Source organism: Thunnus maccoyii, chromosome 10, assembly GCF_910596095.1.
Source record: "Thunnus maccoyii chromosome 10, fThuMac1.1, whole genome shotgun sequence".
NCBI classification, from domain to species: domain Eukaryota; kingdom Metazoa; phylum Chordata; class Actinopteri; order Scombriformes; family Scombridae; genus Thunnus; species Thunnus maccoyii.
This window is the reverse complement of record NC_056542.1, coordinates 30,779,682-30,802,349: the sequence shown is the minus strand read 5'-3', so window position 1 is coordinate 30,802,349 and position 22,668 is coordinate 30,779,682. Positions and strand designations below refer to the sequence as shown.

The 22,668-nt window shown below is 40.4% G+C and overlaps 1 protein-coding gene across 1 annotated transcript in view; it reads left to right on the top strand.

Annotated features, from left to right (window-relative positions):
* Positions 1-480: 480 nt before the first annotated feature.
* znrf2b (zinc and ring finger 2b) overlaps positions 481-22,668 on the top strand; it is a 34,578-nt gene continuing 12,390 nt past the window's right edge. Inside the window, exon 1 of the mRNA XM_042423720.1 lies at positions 481-1,477. Within this exon, the coding sequence (XP_042279654.1) occupies positions 1,081-1,477 (397 nt within the window). The 5' untranslated portion in view covers positions 481-1,080. The remainder of the gene's footprint in view (positions 1,478-22,668) is intronic.

Below are 22,668 nucleotides of genomic sequence, written 5' to 3'. Positions count from 1 at the left end.
CTGCTGTGTGCAGCCTCACAGAGCTGCTAGCTTTGCTCTTGTGTCTTGTTGTCCTGCTCAATACATTAATGTTAGAATTGGTATCAGCACTTATTAACAGTATCTATCCCATATTTGTCAATGAGGGTATTTTGGAAACTCTCTAAAAAAGCAACACAAATCAACATCACCACAAACAGCCTCCCAGATATCTATAAAATGTAAACACCTCTGTACATAGAGCATCATAACAGGGATGTTGTATTAGACTTCTAGGTGGACATAATGAACTGGAAACAGTTCAAATAAAATAGTGGCTCTGAACTTTTTCAGCTCAAGGACCCCGAAATTGACACAAATTAGACCGTGGACCCCCATTTGATAAGATTTAGTTCTAGGGTCCCCCATCTGATGTTTCCTTTTAGATGTTTTATTACAGAAAGTGTATGAAACCCATGACCAAAACACTCATAGAACCTGTCATTGTGTTACTTATGGATGGAATTATGGTGAAGATAAATGATTCCCCCTTTTTGCTGAAGACCCCCTGGAACCCCCTCAAGGACCACTGGGGGTCCCCGGACCCCAGTTTGAGAACCACTGCTATAAAACACTGTAATGGCTTTGTTTTGAAACTTGTGAGCGGAAGTACTAGTGAGCACAGACAGTCTGTGCAGCGTCTCCCTGCAGCCTCTGATAAAACGGTTTTGTGCAGACTTTGTCCTGCATCACTTCCTCCTTCGCAGCACTGTGCAGTAGGCGGGAGGTGTGAGGAGCCCGGCTCTTCACTCCTTCATGCTGCTCTGGAGCCATGGCGGAGCGGACGGCTCCTGCCTGCAGCAGCGACTACACTGCTGACGGCTCCTAAAGTTTGACACACATCTTCTGCTGAAGCTTGTCACAGATGGCCGGTTTAACTTTTCACTAAATGGCATGTACCTGACCTCCGTGGGATCATAGCAACGCAGAGTTTCTGCTTTTTCTTCTTCCAGGACGTCCGTCCTGTAGCCGTCTGCCCCCGGCGTAAATCTGGCGCACTGTCCCACAGCGGCTGACAGAGCGCCTCTTTAATATTTCAAATCCGAGTCAGTGGAGGTTAACATGGGGGCGAAGCAGAGCAGCCCGGCTGCTAATTCAGCTTCTAACGGACGGACCAGAGCGTACTCCGGCTCGGACCTGCCTTCCAGCACGTCCAGCAGTAACGGGAATAACGTTAGCAGGACTGCCACCGGGGGGGTGAGGTACCATGCGTACAGTGCGTCCGGAGCCTCTGGAGCCACGTCCAGCACCAGCCAGCACATCGGAGCCAGGGCCAGGTCTGCGGGGGGCTCCGGAGGCTCCGGGACCAGACACCAGTCCGGCATCAACATACCGAACAGCAGCGGAGCCTACAGCTCCCAGGAGTCCGGCGGCAGCAGCCCGGAGGAGGCGGCGGACAGGGAGCGCCGGCTGCTGATAGGTTCATTACCAGCACACCTCTCGCCTCATCTGTTCGGAGGTAAGAGAGCAGAGCCGCTGCGTGTGTTGACACAGCTCAGTGAACTCGAGTGACACCAACACATGACTGTTTACAAGCAGGACTTGTCAGATGACAAGCCAAACCAAAGTGATAGTGCGCCAAGATTTAGTGTAATTGATATAATACAATATTATGGAATAATTATTATTATTGTATTATAATACAATAATATATTGATTTATTTTGCAAGAGACCAGTACTGAACAGTTTGTCCAATCATTTCACATAAATTTAATAAATTAAATACAGTTAGTTTCAAACAAGCAGTGATTTTAGAAATGCAGTGATCATGCAAGTGCCAACCTGACACCCATCACAAAATCTTTATCAGACACCAAAACTTAAATTTATAGACAATTTCACTTATTTGGATTTGTCATATTTATTCATAAACTGTAACTAGATATTCTCTCCATTTTTTTCCCAAAGCTTTTTATCAGAGCTGTCTCCACATTGGCCTGAATCAAATTTTGGCCATGCAAACATTTAAGCCTTTCTTTAATTATTGTCCTAAAAGTAGTCAATTTAAATACAAGAGTCTTAAAATAGTGGAATCAGCCAATAAAATATCGCTGTATGTTAGTTTTGTACATTTTTATAATGTAAACTCCCCCCATGTTGCTAAAACCCACAAATAGTTGATACTGAGGTCATGACCTGACTGCTCTACGTCACTGCGGCTCTGTAGCCAAGTTGTAGAGATACAATCAGTCTGTTAGGTTTCTATTGATTGCCTCATCAATAAATCAACAGTAATTTTGATATTGTTCAGTTTCTCAAATGTAACATTTTGCTGCTTTTATAGCACTATATATTGAACATTTGGGGTTTTGGACTGTTGGATGAACAAAACAACTTAAAGACATGTTTCATGTAACAAAATATGCCAAACTGATCCACGCGTGAGTGTTTAAAAAAAGAACTGACTGAATAAAATACAGCCTGAAGTTTAAAAAGAAGATGAATGATTTAAATCAGGAATATCTGTTGCAAGCCAGAACACTTTCAACTTACACAGACACACACAACAAGCACTGAGGTTTGATAACCAGACCTACAAAGAAGCAGAGCTGTGTTAGTATAACTGGGGTGTGCACAGACACTGGTGGAGATGCTGGCCTGTGAGCGAGTAGCGCCTGCTGGTTTTAATGGCATTCATGTGTGAGGATGATGACTCACATGTGCAAGCTGAGCCAAACGTTAAGATAAACAGTGTCAGCCTCCTTGTGAATGTCCTCTTGTTGATTTCATTGATCAACCGCGACAGCTCCAGTGACTGAAGTCATCTGATGACCCGATGTCGTTTAGTTCAGGTCGTAAGATTCATCAAGTGACTGAATCAGCTGCTTTGATGTCAGAACAAACTCTGCAGCAGCATCAACAAGTCAGTTACAGCTCTGCTCGTTTTTTCCTGACCATTCATGCTCCAGTTATGACTGCAGGTGAGGGATTACAGACGTTAGTCAGTCCCTAACTTGATAAGAAGAAGAAGAATTATACCCTAAGTATGCTCAAGTTTTGGTTTTGAAATGCAGAGATTTTTCCCCAAGCTGGGTTGACAGTTATGTCTTGCATTTCCTCGTTAAAATGATTCATGCAATGCAATATGTACAAATTCTTACAAGTGTGCCCGTTTTTATCTGCTCACAGAAGAAGCATTTGAATCAGACAATAGGCTCGTTTGAGATGAATTTGGCCTTGTGTCGAGCGTGAACAAGAGCAGGCGGTTGCAGCAGAGGGAAGTGACAAAAAGCTGCAGTCAAGTTGGACGACTTCCAGTAGCATATACTGTACAATATACAGGAAGTCACATGGACATGCGTCTGATTATTTTTGATAGAATGAGATTCACATGCTGTATATTTGTTATAATCATGACAGGATTTATTGTTTAACCTTCATATTTAGTAAATAATGTCATACAGAAATTTTATATAAAGATCCAGTCCACCTCGGTCTCACTCACAAGAAGGAATTCAGAACATCAGATCACAATATCCCTCACAATCAGTTCATGCACGGGAGAGGAAAAGCAGAAACACAAGGCACATGTTTCCATTGTTTACATGTCCGCCATTGTTGGACTCTACAGAAGATGTGCTTCCTGTTACCAAAAGTTTTGTTTTGCTTTATAATACTTAAAAGACTTACATATTAGTAAAGTTACATAGTGTAAAATGAAACAAATAAAATCTAAATCTTTGCACTCAGACTGAAAATGAAGAGTTTCTACAGTATGACACATAGTATTGCCGGTCACACATCTAAGCCAAGCGTCTCCCATCATGCACTGAGGTCCTGCAGTTTGGCGGGAACTGAGGTGCCTAGCTCTCATAAATTTAGCTACCTTATCAGACATCTCATGGATTTATTATAGGGACTGGATACTGACCTCAGAATTGCTGCCTATTTCCACAAATGAAAATTACCTGTTGCATAAGCCAGAAATGTTTTATAGCTTCTGGGTTTGCTTCAGTGTTGTGCAGCCTACCGCACATGCTCATTAGTGTTTCTCCTGCTGGCTCCACCCACATGTTCCCACTCAGCCCATAGACTTTACATTGTAACGACATCACACTTTAAAATCACTTTAGGCCCTGGGAAAATTTAATAAATATAAAACTTTCATGGATTAAAAAAAACATAATTCAAAGAGTAATAATTGACTGTGTTTGCAGTTCAAAATGCAGTTTTACAGTTTTACATCTCTGATGGAGGTTAAATGGAGTAAATGCTTTTTGGGCTGCAGGGGATTTTTTGTTGCAGTACTGTGAGTGGCCACTGAGACAAACTGGTGACCATAGACTAAAAAAATAATGACGTCACCCATTGGTTTGTGAACTGCTGTTTTGAAGCCTCGAGTTTAGTGATTTGACCATCGCCATCTTGGATTTGACCGTCGCCATGTTTGATTTTCAGAGCCAGAAGTGACCATATTTGGACGAGAGGGTGGAGCTGACCATAGCGCTAGCTGTTAGCTTGGTTAGCACAGTGCATTTCCAACCTATCGTTAACAGTGATAATGCTAATGCTAATTTCCGCTAGCGAAAAACAGGCCTAAAACCATTAAAACAAAATGTACTTACCGGAAAAACTGAACAGCTGACTCCTTAGAGGGTCTTTTATCACAACCAAACGCTGAACAAAAATATTACAATTAGCCTAACTCTCATGAACTGAAAACACATTGTGAAATAGCGACGGCTATGGCTACGCCTGTAGTCTGTGAATCTGGGTTTATGCCATATTTACATTATGTAATCAATGTTGTCTCCGCGGTAGCGACTTGTCAATCACAACGTCGCCATTCCCTAAAGTATCCTCTGCTTTATTGTCTATTTCACTCTAAATGGGTCCATAATTTAAAAAATGAACATCATGCTGAATTGAAGAAGACTTGATGCTAGTGATTGAGACCATAAACTCGTTAGAAAAGTGTTTACTGAGGTAATAAATCAAGTGAAAAGTAAGGTCATTTTCTCATAGACTTCCATATAATCAGACTTCTTTTTGCAGCTAGTGGAGTTGCTCCCTGCTGGCCATTAGATAGAATGCAGAGGTCACTTCCCACATCGGTTTCACTTGTCAGACCCAGAACTATCTGCTTGCTGGTGATGCAATATCTTGTTCTCTCAATACATCCATGGGGAAGTCAGACCAGAAACTGGCCAACGTTTAAAACACCACAGGGAGCTGTGTTGGTGGGGCATGTTGCTTCAGGTTCTGGTGAGACATGAAATACAATACAAAAAGTCCAGTTTGAGTAACAAATTCATGAGATTGACGGTTTATCAGACACCAAAACGCTGCACAGCTGTTTGTAATAAAATTTCACAACTCTGGAAAGTTTTTCACGGCAGCAACTATTGTATATTTTGTTGCGATGATTGCGAAGTAAACAGTAGAAATACTCAATGTTCAAGTTACAAAGTATTCCACCAGGAATGTGTGCTTGCACTGATTTCACTAGCCAATGTATCACCTTTCCTGATGATGTCATGTTGTGTCACAGAAAAAAGTTGAGGCAGGTTCACCTTTTTTTTTACTGGAGCCCTCTGTGTTAAATGAATGAGAGGGCTGCGTTTGTCCACGCAGACCTAATGTTGATCTGAACGTGGCCTCAGTCACTGGAAAAGATTTTTACCTTTTATTGTCATGACAGTTGATATTTTAGTGATGTCGTCTACTCATTTTATTATTATTTCACTGTACAATTGTCCCATAGTCCCTTTAGTCTTTCCATTTAATTTATCACATTGCATGTGTGTATAAGTAAGTGTATATACTAAAACAAACGCACGTGCATAAACCGCACACCACACACACTCGTGGCAGGCTGTGTACACAGGTTGTTAATGTGAGTGTGAGTCAGCAGACAGGCGCCCAATGATTAACTCAGCTCATTAAGTTTCCTTCCTCTACAATGGTGTATGGCTGAATCAATTGTACACACACATACAAATATATACATATGTAACTGCAGGGTGTGTTAGCAGGTGGTGTGGTGCTTTCTTTTAATTTAAAGACTCTAGATTGAGCCGCAGGATGGAAATACAGCAGAGCAGCTTCGACACCTCAACGCTTCGACGACTAACTGAATGGTCAGTTTGTTCACTGCAGTGTGCAGAACACTGACAGAGCATGATTCCACACAACGACCTGATGAATGACACAACAAAACATGTATTTCACTGTGTGTGCGTGTGTGTGTTTATTTGAGGAAGAGAAGGACAGGGCGATGTGGTAATTTATCAATATCAAGAAGCTTTTAAACATTACACATTCAGCTGAAGATAAAGTAAAGTATATGTAGCATAGTAGTAGCTCATTTAAAGGGTTAGTTCATCCAAATTACAAAAAGCTATATTTTAGATAGTTTTGTTTGTGGTTTTCAGATGTCTCCAGTGGGGTTTGTGGTGCTCAAAGCATTGAAAATATTCAAGTAAAAAAAAACAGCAGCATCACTTTACAGAGACAGAGTCACTCTGGATGATCCACAGACCTCACTTGTAACTGTTTTCAGTTGAATTACTTTCTACCTAAGTCCCCATGCAAATGGTTGACAGTCTGTTATGTGGATTACTCATTGTGACAAGGGTGTTGAATTACATATGCAGTAGAGAATAGATTACATAAATTGGATAATTATGAATTATTTTTAATTCCCCATTCATGAAATTTGTGGAAAAACTCACCTGTTGATGAGCTTCAAATGTTGACTTTGTTTACATGCACAAAATATTCCGGTTTTTGCCTTTATTCCGAAAAAGACAATATTCCTATTAAGCTGTTTACATGGCTAATGAAAATGAATGTTCCACTAATATTCCCATTTACATGCAGAGGGTTTTCAGGGTTTCCCTCTGCTCCAGTGTGAACAGGAATCACAAGATCTCCACAGGCAGTGAAGTAAACCAGCGAGGTGAAAAACATTAGTGAGCTGCTACCTGATATTTATAAGTGATATTGATATGACTGGTATAAATTAATGGTTACAGGAACATCCAGTACCTTGGTTGTCTCATGATATTTACTACACTGCTGAGTGGTTTTGGTGCATCACACCAAGTCGTCACCGTCAGTCCCCGGCTGCATGTCAGGATAATAACCGATCCCCTCCGTCCCCGTCATGGAGAAGGAGCGCTCTGTTTTTCCAGCCTTCCCTGAACAGCTCTCCACTCTCCTCTCATTCCTCTCCTCTGTCTGCCTTCCTGCTCCAACGCAGGGGTGCGTTACACAACCAGCCCGTCATTTATCACTATAACAGCCTTGCAAACTGTTGGCTAGTTGGTTTGTTTACAACACACAGAGCTGGCTGTAGACAGGCAAGAGGCCGTGTGTTGCAAACTGCGGTAAAAACCCTGATTGAGACGCAAGAATGCTCCTAAAACCTGAATAATATCGGGATATCCAACATGTCTTAATTGGAAAATGCTACATTCCAAATAAGGCCTAATTCTGAATATCCAAACGGAATATGCTGTTTACACGACCCGTATCAAATTCAGAATATTGTCCTATTTGAAATAATAGTGGAATATTAGTGTGCATGTAAATGTAATCAATGTTGCCACACCCTGTGCTAAATCTTGTCCACCAGCCTAGAAGGTTTTGGATTTAGTCCTGACTTAAGTGTTCTACAGTACACAAATATCCTCTTCTGTTGTCTGTAAAGGTGAGTTCAGACTGAATTTTTTTTAACACGAATTTGACTGCTGGATCATTTTAGCAGCTCATGCTTATTCATCCCAAACGGGTTTGTGGTCTAAAGTGTAACTGTTGTGGTTCAGTTTTTCTGCTTTCAAGAACATTGTTTCCAGCAGCAGCAGCACGCAGCTGTTTTCAGCAAACAAGCTCAGCACCAGCACAAAATGACACAAAGCTAGCAGCTAGATGCTGAACATAGTGGAGCATTTAGCAGCTAAACAAACAGATAGGAAGAGACAATATTGAACTTCCATTCATCAGGTGGCCAGTGCAACTCCATATGAATGCTAATGTTGCTTCATATCAACTTTACAAAGCTATCATATGTCAGACTTTTTAGCTTATGTAGCTGTAATTAATACATCTTTATAGAAACAGCAGTCAAGCAAGACCAACACAAGTAATACCCATTTAGCTACAGATGTTGTGACTTTAAGATTGCTGTACTTTTAAAAGAAGACTCTCGGATTGTCATTTACACCACCAAAGTTACAAAATGTCCGTCCAGCTCACTGCTTATGTTTTGGAACTCAACACAGTTCACATTTGCGTTTCAAAACATCAACAGTGATCTGGGCAGACATGTTGGGATTACAGGGCGCTAACAGGAGCTATAACAAAATCAAGGAGTGCATCTTTAAATGTACTCAAAAGAAAAAAATGCACAAGTTGCCAGGACAAGAGTGTTGTACAGGAACATTGAAAGAAAGCTGTGTATTAGAACATTCCATGTGCCCACAGGCCCACATCTCTATGTGTTGTACACCCCCATCCTGGATGCCTCACACTGGAACTGAAGACACTCTATAAATTTGTCTGTTGTGTGGAAGCATTTTGGCATTCCAGTTCAGTAGGGAGATGGCACAGAGACAACTGAAAAGACACAGACAACATGCTGAATCATGCACATGCACAAAACATATCCCTGGGAAGGTACACTGTGCCCTCAGGCTGCCACAAAAGGGTCTGGGCTGAACTCTGGATGTCTTCAAATACTAGAATCAAACCCAATCATTGAATTAAAAAAACCCAGGGAAAGGTCACATATCGGATGTGGACTTCATTTCCTGCAAGAGCACTGGAGCATACAGGAAGACAATGTCATATTCCAAAGTCTGTAACCATTAGGCCTACATTTAGGTTGTTTGAAGACCGTCCCTGATAAACTAAGCTGTAAGCACATGATGGAAATGCTTTCCTATTGTCAGTTTGTGATTTGGATGAATCACAGAGCTTGATAACAGTGCAGCAGACTGCTTTTACCCAAATGGACACAGATCTCAATTCTAGCAAACTTTGGATTGGGCCCAGACTGACAAATTAGATTTAAGGACCTTTGAGGGACTTTTATGCGGGCAGTGAAAGATTTTACACCTGCAACTTGCTGCTTCCGTTTTCCCTGCACAAACTAATTACAGAAGGGTCAAAGGTTTAATATTTTAGTCTCAAATGTTGTACAGAGCTACAGATTCTCTGAAGCATACACTGTACATGTTTCTCTACAACTGTAGCAACACTAATGTGCATTTCATTTGCGTGACTGTTTGTATGACTGCTAGACAGGAAAACACGACGTGAGTCAGTCACACCTCTGCAGTGTTGTAATCCTGCTCTGAGGATCATTTTAAAGATCCCCGCCACACATGTATTAAGACTCTGCTAGGAACAATAATGTGTATCTGATGTGGTTTTTCCAGAAAAAAAGTATAATTACCACATTAAAATCCTTAAAATGGCCACCACTACCACTTTCCCCTCAAAATTCCAGAATCTATAAATAGGTAAATGTATTTCATTTCCAAAGTTAAACCACTGGCCACAAGATGTCTCCTACTTCACTGTAGAGTCTGTTCTCAGTGTTTGTGCGCTGGAGGCTTCAGGGTTCCACATCACATTTGTGTAAGTTGAATATTGGACCAGGATTGGCTTCAAAACTAGTTGTGATGTCACAAATCCTGCTCGTAGGTCCACCTTTTAAAATCAGATTCTCAGTGAGCACAAAGAAACTTTCAGCAGATGAATGTGAAAAGCCTTCTAGTGTCGAATTCTGCACAAGCTCAAACATTCAACTCAAGGAACAAGAAGAAAAACATATTTTCAAGTGGGGGAGGGGACTTTAAGATGAGGCATTCCTCCTATAGTGCCATTTTTAGCCCAAGCTACAGCAACGAAAATATCCATTAGATCAGGTCCAACACATTGGTGTTTAATGGCGTGGCACTGAGATGAAAAAGTGGCTAATGGTCTGTCACCCTTGTTTTAATGGCAAATACCAATTTGTAGTCGTATGCTGCTGTTGACTGCTATTCAGGCTGCACAATTAATCAGAATACGATCACAATCTTGATTCAGGCCTCTAGCACCTCATCTCATTTTTATGTTACAACAATTCTGCCATGTTTGTTTTAGTGGGAAGAGCCGTTGCATTAAAATCAAATGCACCATATTTCTTCCTCTGCTGCATCAACAAAGTATATGTTGCTCCTAGTGACAACTGAATAGGGCCAGTGCATTGATGTAATGAAATGCAAAGTGGAACCGGATTCAAAGACGATGACGAGGACTTACTTTGCAAAGATAAAGTAACACGGCAAATTTGTACAAACACATGAAATGCAAGTCAAAGGAAATCAGAGAATAACTGATAAAAAACCTGCACATATCACTTTAATTATGCACTGTGTCTTTTGTTGTCATTATGCAAAACGGACATGAAGAAATATATCTTAAATTAAGCAGTGCTACAGTATTAATTAAGAACTACAGCCCTGATATAGGTAGGTTATTACACCACCAACAGACTGCAAAGGCAGCAGTTGTCCTTGTTTGACCTGTTTGAATCAGTGCCAGCAGTCTGTTAGTGTAGAGTGCTGTAGCTCACCTTAGACAAGGTCTAATGGTTAAGCTGGAACATCAAGCAATATCAGCAAATTCAATCAGAGTCTAATCACTTGTGAAATGCACTTTTAGGTCATAATAATGTAAGAGTCAATCAGTCAAAACATGCCAACAGCTGTGAGGCTGATACCTAATCACATGCCAATTAGATCAATTACTGTAGTGCTTAGTTATTATATTAGATAGTACTAGATAGTATTGCTGATACTACTACTGATACTAAAATAGTGACGAGTCAATGAAAGTTAGCTCCACGTGAACATTTATTATGAACTGGATGATGCAGATTGTTGCCCCTGTGTACTCACAGTCCCACAGACTTCTCACTTGAAGAAATCATTTTAAAAGATGAGTAAGAACAAATGAGATCAACTTTTTAAATCTACTTTGGGATATCTACACTAAAACTTAATTTACATTCAGTATGACACATTTTTATAATCCTGCATAGATCAGTTATAATTTGTGACCTTGACTGAGTGTCAACTGAACAGCAGGAGGACAGACTGAAAGGATGATGTCATGTAGAAACAAACCCTTGGAGCTGCTCCAAACACAGTAAACGGTGGAATAATTCAATGACAACATGGCGATTTTACTGTGATATCTGCTTAACAGCTGGAAGCCCTAAAACACATGTGGATGAAATGCCTCCAACTATTATATGAGCCCACAGATTGTCACTAATTCAGTGTCAATAGACCAAATCTCAGCTGTCACCTGATGACATCATCAGTTAAAGTCTTGAGCTTTTTATACAGTGGATGATGACATGACTGTCCAACACGGTGGGAGCTACCTAACTTTAAAGGGTATATGCACAATTTTTCAAGTGTGTCTTAAAACAACAGTCAGGTGTCCATATGAACAGTGAAAGAGGTTTTCCTTGCTGTAATCATTCCTCCTGTTCATACTGACTATTAAAAGATCCCCTTCAAATGTGCTTTCAATGGAAGTGATGATGTAAAGCTCATATGAGACTTCAGCAGTCTGAGTGAGTCATATCAATTGGATATCTGCCACATTTACAATCTTCTTAGCATCAAATAGTAACTAGCATTTAAAAGATATCTACTTGATTTGACTCATTTGGATGACTGAGGCGTCATATCAGCTTTAGATAAATTTTAAAATACATTTTTGCACAGAAGGAGGACTGTGGATTTTGTCCCCCATCACTTCCATTGTAAGTGCATTATGAAGGAATCTTCTAATGGTCAGTATGAACAGGAGGAATGATTACAACAAGAAAAACATGTTTCAATGTTCATTTGGTCTCTTGACTGTTGTTTTAAGACAGACTTGAAAAATTGTGAATGCTTTAATTCTGTATTTTGGGAAATTTAATTCTTAATTAAACTTCAACATTTGGAATTTGCACCATTTGCAAAATGTCTTGACAGTGCTGATCTTTTAGGGAACAGAAAGTCAGAGAGTCCAAAACACAGGAAGCTATCACAGCTTATTAGCTGTGTCACACATAGGATGACCATATTTTCAAAACCCCAAACCAGTAGCCTTTTTACTTAAGGCTACTGGCCTTAAGTAATTGTTTTCATCAGGATGGGGGACAGTTATTTCAGTACTACTGAGTGCACATTTCAACACCATGAACAGCACCTCAGCAGACGAAAAAATATGTTTTTTCTCCCAAAATCTACCAATTATTAGTATTTGTCAGTGTGACACATTCTCTGCCAGCTTTTTTTTTTTTTTTTTTTTAAAACAGAACAAGGTACAAATCTCTTTGTGGTCTATAAACAACTTCATAGGCTATAACATGAAAATAACTTTAACCTACATCTTCACAACGCTATGTCATAAGCTGGTCGTGAGTTTAGAAAGATTAGAACGTCAAAACAGTAAATCGGTCGGGTACTTTAAGCTTTTTAGTCTTTCTTCTTAGTTAGAGTTTCTTTTCTGGAGCTTTCTTTTTCTGGCAGGAGTAAGCCTCCTGGAGCTCTTTAGACAGTGGGACAGAACATGATAAACACCTATGTTAGCGCTGAAAACAAGTATCATATTATAACTATTATTTGAATTATCATGAAAACTGGGACAATTTGGTAGTGACTGTTGAAAACCAGGACATTTTAGTGTTTTACAGATATCTGTCGGGACTCGGGACACCCAGCTTGAATCCGAGACAATTCTGGACAAACCAGGACGTCTTGACACTGTAGTCACACCAGACACTTGTACTATATATAACCCTGCTCTGACAGACTATAAACTGCTCCACAAAAGAGGCATGGTTTGCAGACAGTTATGAAACAGCAGTCAGCTGTACTAGCATGTCTCTTGAAGAAACTATAAACTTAGTTGCATGGTCGGCAACTTAGCTAGCTAGCTTGGCAGTTAGAAGGCCAGTTAGCTTTGAAAGATACTATGACTGACTGCTACTACCATGTCTCTGGCTGGCTGGCATGTTAACGGTTATCTCCAGCTTCCAGCACTTTCTATTTTGCAAGTATGTGCAGATGAACTTGTGACTGCGTGACCAGTAATATGCTTTACCTTGACGTTAAGTCAATACTTTATATACTGTGTATTGTAAACTGCATCAATGGGACTGCATTGGTGAGTATTGGAAATAATACAATTAATCTACATAGACACAGGTGTGTACAGGCATTTAATACAATATAATACATGTATGTACTTATTGGTATGTGATAATACAAAAATATTACAGAGACTAACTGAAGTTATAGTTCTGCAAAGTTGCTCAGGTGGAAGTTCCACATTCCACAATGTTTCATAAATACAGTGACAAAAAGCATTTTTTCATTTACGTTTGAATTTCCCATGAAATCAAGCTGTGACAGTGCCTATGCCATCACTGATGAAGGGTACTGTAGACAAAACATTTGGTATGAGCTGTGTGTCTGTCTTTTTCCCGACGGTAGCTGAATTATTTCACTCCTTTTTGATGAAACCCAGCAGGAGGCCGAGGCTGTTCAAAGAAGCTGGTGGATGTTGTCCATCTGTAAAGCACAGATGGATTTGTTGCTCGTCTGTTTTCTGCATAGAGCCAAAGCCAGACTGCAGCCTGCAAAGAGGCTAGTGAAGAGACACCGCGCTGTCCGACAGTTTTTTACTTTAGCAAGCTGTCATTATGCATGAACAAGGACGCGGCGATCTGAAACCTGCTGAGAAAAAGAACACTGGGTCTTACTGGAGAAATGTCCCAACAGGTCAGTGTGACGTTACAGGATATCATGCACCGTGAAGCTGAGCCATGCTGGTGTTAGTGGCTGAGTCACTGCAGGTTAGCTGAAATCTGCCTTGATGAGATAAGCCAGTGACTACCTAACCTGCTCAATCTCACCTGCGCAGTCCCTTCATTTGAATACTGCAGCAGATGTGTGTTGCAGCATGGACGTACCAGCTGTGACGTCACTCACAGGTTTCTGAAGGGGTGTTTCGAAGCTTAGATTTGCTTTTGTCTTCTTGGGGGTCGACTAAAGTGGGACAAGTAAGCAGATCCCACCACTGCTTGTTGTGACACCTGTCAGTCATACAAACAATCACCAACACATTCTTTATTTTACGCCTTATATCTTAAGTCTCACCTGGACACACACTAAAGGACGACTTCACTGATTTTCAAGTCCCTATGATGAACTTTCCTCTGTCTTCCTTGTATTAAAGCTGCAAAAGTCAACCAGATGACGCAGCTTGGACACGTTTGTAGTTTTTCACCCCTTCATCCAACATTGTTTCCCAAACCAAGCTGAAATGGAGACTGTAGACTCAGAGGTTTTCTGACTGCTCTGGCAGCATTCTGGCTTGTGTGCAGCTCTCGTTTGCAGTGATCCACATAACAACCTCCAGCGTGCTGTTTGTTGTTATGAACCTTGCACACCGGTACAATATAACTGGACTCCATAAGGAAAAATGTTTTGTAAGTGAAAATAAGCCTCAATAAAGAGATATAATGCTGATCACGGCTAACTTGGTCTGTGCTAACCGACCACTCTGCTGGGAAACAAATTCACCAACTGCCTTCTGTAAACACACCATCAGTAGCCTTGGATGGGACCGTGCACAGTGCATTCTGGTTGTTGTAGGATTTTCCCCTTTAGAGCAATAAAGGAATTTACAGCCTTCTTCTCATTGTCCTCTAGTCATAGGACACGATTTTTGAAAATAATTGCACATTTCTACTACATAGATGACCTAGTTTTAAGAAATCATCATATTTACAGCAGTGAAATTCCTCTTTAAAAGTAAGAGTTGCCATTGAGACATTTAAGGAAGGAAAATTCACCTTGTATTTGGAGAAAGAGGCTGGGACTTTTTGGAATCAGTACTGAGTAATTCTTATTAGTAGGGCAGCTTAACAAGCACAGGTAGTAAACTCACTGTTTTGTCATCCAGACTTCTTGGAGCTGTAATAAGATTTGTTACAGTTAAGCTTCTAATGCAAATACTAGAATCTCTTAATAGCACTGCTACATAATCAAAGCTTTCTAGCAGCCATCAAGGTCTAAATGCAAAAGTGTTAATACTTGTGAAAAGCTTTCCATCACCAAGAAGGGCACTGCAATTAATAATACAAATGGGGATAACTGCGCACACCTTCTCTCCTCAAGGCCATGCATGGTGCTGCACCATGCAAATGATTGTGGTCTGAAATGTTACTGTTGTAAATGCTAGTGGTACAGAGCCTTTATTCACTGATGTCAGCAACTGCAAACTCATCAGTGTGTAAAAAAATAGATCTATATAGACATACAGATAACTTTTTGTATTGTTTGTTTTTTTGGTAGTTTGAACATTAAACCTCCAACTTATCAGCAACTCTTTCTCATACACATGACTGTTGTGTCTACTATAGTCGCATATGTGAGGGAGTGTGATGTGTGTGTAAGTGAGAATAAAAGTGTTAATGAGAGTAGAGTGGTGATTTATGACCGACACAGCTGCTCATAGTTTCTGATTATCATACAATCAGCTGCTTTCAACTGTTTCATTGTGTTTCAGTGCAGACAGCGTTAGCACAGCCCTCCTGCTGATAAGACCAGACGTACTACGCTGCGGTTAGTTTACTTTCCAAACTAACTATGCTAGGTTTACTGTATGTGAGTGTGCTCAGTGCCTGTTGTGGCAACACTCGTACAACCATGCCCCGTCCACACGAAGAGTCACTCTGCAGCATTTAAAGCCTGTGGTTTGTTTGCCAGCCGTCTGCTTTTATTTTTTAACCCTCCCTGCTGTTTTTCTGAAATGTCATCCATCTGCTGAAGTTAAGAAGGCAGATGATTAACAGCACACACCACCTGGTGGAACCTTTGCTGTCACTGTCACTAACCACAGAGCGAGTGGAAACCCCCCAAAAGCCCAGAGAATGTTTAGGTGCTTAAAGTATCTCTCACCTTATTCTGATGGAATACACTTTTTCATATATTGCTTTCAGCCCTTTCATAGCCTTTCAAAATGCCTTTTTTGGTACTACAACTGGGGGCACCAAAGTCAGAATTTTTATTTTTTTATTTTTTTATTTTCCACGTAGTGGCTTTTGAACTAATTGAGTTGTAGTTTTTTGTACTTTTAATGCATTTACTTTTAAAGGAATAGTTCAACAATTTGGGGAAAATGCTTATTTGCTTTCTTCCTGAGACTGAAATGAGATGATTGATACCACTCTAATGTCTGTGTGTTAAGTACAGAGCTGGAGGGAAACACCTAGCATGTACACATATTGCTTAACCATAGACTGTATATAAAGATGGACATAGCATGGTGAGACGTCACCCATTAGTTTGCATTGGAGCTGGTTTCAAGCACAGAGTTGCAGCTTATGGTCAGTGGGAACTTTTCCGTTTGGAGCCAGGACCTTCCAAGGAAAGGTGAAAGGTGTTTCCTTTCACACTCTGGAAACACACCTTGCTACCTCGAACCCGATCTAACACTAGCTTACTTGGGCTTACGAAAGTTACTTTACCTAAATTGTACAAACGGGGCAGGAATCGTAATTAAGTAGCATTAAACCTACTGAAATATTGCAGCAATAGTCTGACTCAGTGTGATCAATGCCCATCAGCTATATGCCTTCAAATCTTATTAATGGAGAAAAAATGATTAACTTAGTATTTCTAGAGAGACGTTGAGGCTTTTTGAATGGGAGTCAGTTTAAGGTACTTCCACATTGGCTTCAGCCTCCAGCCGTGGTAGATGCTTCTTGGTCTTGACGAAAAACAAGAAAAAATTTTCATCCGTCTGCCCAGCACTTTTATGACAGCACTTAACTCCCCCTAAAACCACAAACTGTCTAATCTAACCTCAAATAGAAACTAGAATAAACTAGATACACCATATTACCAGGCTAGCTGTTTCCACTTGTTTCCACTCTTTATGCTAAGCTAGGCTAACCACATTCTTAAGCCAGACATGAGAGTGGTATTGATCTCATCTCACTCTTGGGAAAAAAGCAAATATTTCCAAAAATGTTGAACTTTAAATTTCCCAAAAAAACCTTTGAATTCATGTCTTTAACTCTTCTTTAACTCCGTGACCTAAAAATCAACTTGCTGCTTAGAGGTTGGCAGCGGATGGCCACAATTAAAAAGACCACCAACTCGACATAATGTAATCCAGTGTACTGGAAATACGATATTTGTAAAGTTTATGATGTATGCTGTTAATTCTCTCTGGTCATTTGTGATGTGACAGTGTTGGACTGCATTTGAAGGTGTTTTTTTTTCGAGATCACCATACTGGGACCTGACTGGGATAGTTTGATCTTGCCACTGCTGCCTCCTGGTGCTCTGTGTTTGTGTGTGATGCTAATATTTACTGAGAGAGAGATGGGGAGACACACCACCAGACATAGGTAGAAGGTAGTGTTACATTAGCTTGACAGGAGGAAAGCCTCTCATCATTTACCCCACTTAAAGCCATTTTCCCAGCAGGCGAAAGCATATTTATTTATACCCCTCTTTTCCCCGCCCTCTCCAGCCCCCCTCCCTTCTGTTCTTTTTTCACCCTACTCCCTTTTTTTACCCTTTCCTAGTCCCTTGGAGTGCAGATGGCAGCACTATGAATTATACATGCAACTACAGACCAACTGTATCTCAGCTCTGATATCAATAGGGTGACCCTGAGTTATCTCCAGTATCCACTCAGCTCTTCTGCCTCTAGTTGTCTGACGCAGACCAAGGAACGGGACCATAGCATTTTATCCAATCACAAATCCAAATCTGAATTGTTTAAAATCCTTTATCAAATCAGTTTAGGCTGAGCTTTTTCACATTTGTAAGTAACTTAAGTTATAAATAACTAAAACTCAAAGACTGTGTCTACAGAGAATACAGTTTTTACTCGTGATTTTTTATGAGCTTCTTGCTCCCAATACTGATGATCCTGATTGACAACTATTACTTAAAAAAAACACTATATAGTTGATAAGCTTAAGGTGTATTTATTGCATGCATAAAAGTTTAACTGAGGGATTCTGACTACTGAAACTGATTTGACAGCATCACTTAGATTGTTCCACCAGAGTAGACTCACTTCTCTGCTGATCCTGTTAAACTACAAACGTGAAGTCCAATCACGATTGTAGAGTGATGTTACAGAGTGGTGCTTCTTTTACCTCACAATCAATCCAGTCCATAAATAAACTGAGCGCAGACACTGGCTTACAAAGAGCACAACACTAGACATAGCTGAATTTCATTTCAAGGCCAGTTACTTGCAGAATTATTATTTATTACCTACAGCTGATATAATCTGCTGCAGGTGATCAAAGGTGTCATTTCAAACTAAGAAAGTGACAGTCAGTGCCAGCAGAGATGAGAACGCTGCCACCTGAATGTACTGTTTATTGATCTTTGTTAATAAAAGAGAGGGATGAGAGCCGTATGCGGGTCTGTATGCTGATGTAGGCATATTTGAAAGGATTGGTATCGACTAAAATAAAGCTTATTAAATGCAGATTCCTTCATTACTGTACTCTGCTGTGTTTTGTCAACTTCTGCCTGCTAGTGCTGCTAGTGTAAATATGTGTGTATATATATATACTATATACATATACAGTGCCCCTAAAAATTCCACAATGGAACAAAAAAAGTAGTGTCCATGGCAACAATCCCACAATGCAATTAAAAGATTTTATAGATGCAAAAATTACAGTAGTGTGACTCTGCAGCAGACAGTGATGATGCAAAATGATGATGTTTACTGAGTGTCTGAAATCTGGATTTGTTTACTATGGAGGAAAATATAGCGTGTCTATCTATCTATGTCTGCACTCGACTAAAGATCATTTGTGAAGGAAGAAACTCCAATCTTAAACACCACTGTGGACAGAGTGGACGAAGTGCAGTTCCCACAACTCCAATAGAGTCTTCTCTTTCTAATCATGTCGTATTCATTTCCAGTCACATTTTCCCAGTGAAACTTCCATTCATATAATTTCAATAAGTTAAGTTTATCAACTTAAAGATGTGCCAAATTTAGTAGCTGCAGCTGCATTATTATTATTATTATGTAAATAACCCTACACAGACCAAAGATTTCATTTATAGAAAATCTATGTAGAAAATCTATTTTAGGTATCAGACATGAAGCAGTAAGTGTCTTTTGTGTGTCTCAGTAGTTGAAATATAAACCATCAGGATCGGTTTTCATTCATAGATGTCCTCCACAGTATTGAACAGTTCACCTGCAGTGCATCACATCTAGTTTCCTCTTGGTCAGTCGTGCCCAGACACCTTAAAAAGCAACCTGGAGGAGTCCTTGAAGAGGACAAGAGGCATTTCATCTGCACCTTTCTTGCAAATGTCTGAATTAAGCTTAGTGAAAAAGGTATTTTGCCAAACTGGAACTGTATCCAAAATGAAACCATATACTAGAGCATAACCCAACACAGACCAATGGCTTCATTTATAAGAAAATCTATGTTTGATTTCTACTGGTGGTGCATGGAATATAATAAATCAAAGTTAGGTTCAAAACACCAAAATTATAATTCATCGGAACTACCTAAAAATATTCATGGTGTTGAAATTTCTTTTGTCTTACCTTGTGACTCAGTTCTCCTTGTTTCCTCTTGCTGATGCCCTCAGTTATGAAACTGCAGAAAGAGAAGTCCAGATTGATGCCCGCCCTCTGAAAGACCTGCCTACTCCTTATTCCAGCCAGTGTCCAACATTTCCTCTGCGTTTGCCTGCTTTATTTTAAATTAAGTGAGAATTAAAGTGATTCCAAGTGCCTGTGTTCATGCATTATGCATGTATGTGTTTGTGTGTGATACACAGAGCAGGAGAATGGGAGAGGTGCAGCCAGGCCGGTGGATAATCGATAAAATCATGTCTCATAAATCCCATTTATTAGCTCCGAAATGTGCTGATTCAGGGGCCGGAGGAGAGCTGAGTTAAGGACTGTGGATAATGTACACGGTACCACTGGATGCTCTCCAAACAGGAGATTAGATGGAGAGCAGAGAGATGGTGCTTATACAGTGAAAACTGAGGAATTCTGGTTAACACAGTGTGTAAAGGTTTGAAGCCAAGTAGCTGTTGCATAGCCCACAGCCCCTTCAGGAAGACTTTTAGTTTGTGTCTCACAGAATACAAAATAGGAGGAAAGAGGTGATTTCCAGTTAGTGCCGGTGTATGTGCTGGAGTTGCCTGAAGTGAAAAGTATTCCATGAACTACTGCTCTATGTGTAGTTAAATTGATTTTAACCTGTCCAACACATCCAGATAGGTTTCTTGTCATGTTTTCAGAAGAATGACGTGAAGTAACACTTAAAAGTTTAAAGTTCTGATTCAGCTCAGTGGTGGTTTGTGGGGTTGTTGTGGTCAGGCATTACTAGGCCAGCTGCGTGATGTAGTCCCTCCAGCGTGTCCTGGGTTGAACTTGACCCCTGGAGTTTCCTCCTGTGCTGGATCAGAGGACAAATACATCAGCTATCAGAAACAGCCTGAACCTATTCACTCTTCACTTTCTCTGTCTCATCAGCATTTTCGGTATCAGACAAGGTATACTCTAGGACCCTGTGACATCACTGTGAGGTGTGGTGACAGGTGCACACTTCTGCCCACATCCAACACAGCCATCAGTGATATGGGTGTGTGATCAGAGGTGAAACAGGCTTGAAACATTCAACCAGAGACGGCAGGTTACATGTGATGTAAAATTTGTCATCTGCCACTGTGTGCAGCCCAAAATGTGTGACCGCGTGAGCTGTAGGCACACATCCAGTGTAGTCTGAACAGAGCTACATGAACGTCAGTCCTCATATCTGTGTCTGTCTTCACCAAGCTCCCAAACTGTTTCAGCAGACTCTCAATGGTTTGATTCTGTGGTCGCCTGAAATCCCTGAGCCACTAGTGTTTGTGTTCTTTTGGAACATGAAACTGACCGTCAGTAACTTTCATACTCGTGATGTGAGGATAGAGACTATAAATGTCATTATGCTGGAGATATTCTATTTAACAGTATCACATTTTGCTACTTCCTCCATAGAGGACAGATTCCTCAGTAGTCTGCATCACAAACACTCATCTAGCTTTTTATTCTTCTATGTGACCTGCGAGGCTTTTTGCCAGCATGGTTCATCAGGGTGATAGTAGAGGGTTTATATAAAAAAAACTCTCCACACTCAGCCACAGACACAACACAGGCATGCACACATACACACATTTTGGTCTTTTTGTTTATTCGTCCGGAACGCACGACATTTCAGACTCCACTGATCAGATGTTGGTGACATTTTTAAAACTACACAGACTGGCCCAGGGCCACTATATTTAAAAGTCAAAACTCACATTTTAGCATTCAGTCACATCTCCCACTCTGCGGCACAATGATCACGATGTTTAAATAAGTCTGCAGCTTTCCCACTCTATTTTATTTAGGCTTCTCCACCGTTTAGAGTTTTATGGAAACCAGACTTACAAATAATTAGACAGCACACTAAAGGGGGATTTATGTGTGTGTGTTCAGGGATTGTGGCGTAGTAACACTTCCGCTGTTGTAGCTGACAGCATGTCAGGGCTACAGTGGTTAGAGAGATACCAGGACTGTGTTTTTTCTCCTGCACGTCTCTAATAGTGGTGGAGATGCTGAAGAGTGAAGACAACATTAAGCAAGGTGAAGAAGAAGCCGCAGTTATCTTCTCCTTTTCAGTCACACACATCTAGCAAAGACATTTCTCCTGCAAACCACCACCACCATCACTGCAATATAAACATGATTACTTTGGTCATTTATTCTACAGCCAAGTCTCCTTTCGATCATAAAATTGATGGTAAAAATACTGCAGGGAATATCATTTAAGTGTGACAGGTGTTGCAGTGGTGCTATCAACTGTTCAAATTTGATGCTGATACAATACATCAAATCCAAACAGCCCTGAAAGAGTTTGAGAGGACACTCAAAACTTTGACTTTGTTCAGATTTTCTGCAACATCACTGCAGCATTTGTAGGAGGCAACAGATTTACTCATAATCTCACCACAAGGGCCACTTAGTAGGTTTATGGAGCTTTCACTGTTATCACACAGTCTTCCTCAGCGGATGGCATTGCCCATTACTGTTTCAAGAGTGAACTTTGAATCTCAGCATATTTACTACTTATATTTATTGTTTATTCAGCCATTAATATCAATGCAGAGAGATTTTACAGTTTTAATTCAGTAGGAATGTTCAGATCAAATTAATCAGCATCTATTTTGATAATCGATTATTTTTTTCAAGCGAAAGTGCACAGCTTTTCATTATCATATATGACAGTAAACTAGAGCTGCAACTAACAATTATTTTCATTATTGATTCATCTTTTAATCATTTTCTCAATTAACTTATTAGTTGTTCGGTCCAAAAAACGTCAGAAAATTGTGAAAAATGTTGATCATTGTTTCTAACAGTCCAAGGTGACGTCCTCAAATGTCTTGTTACTCAGTTTACTGTCATACAGGACTAAAGAAACCAGGAAATATTCACATATTCCAGAAGCTGGAATTAGGGCTGTAGCAATAACTGCAATATTGCCGCTATAGACGAGACAACCGCAGCCGGTGCCAAGCAACCGCCATGACCACACTATGTCC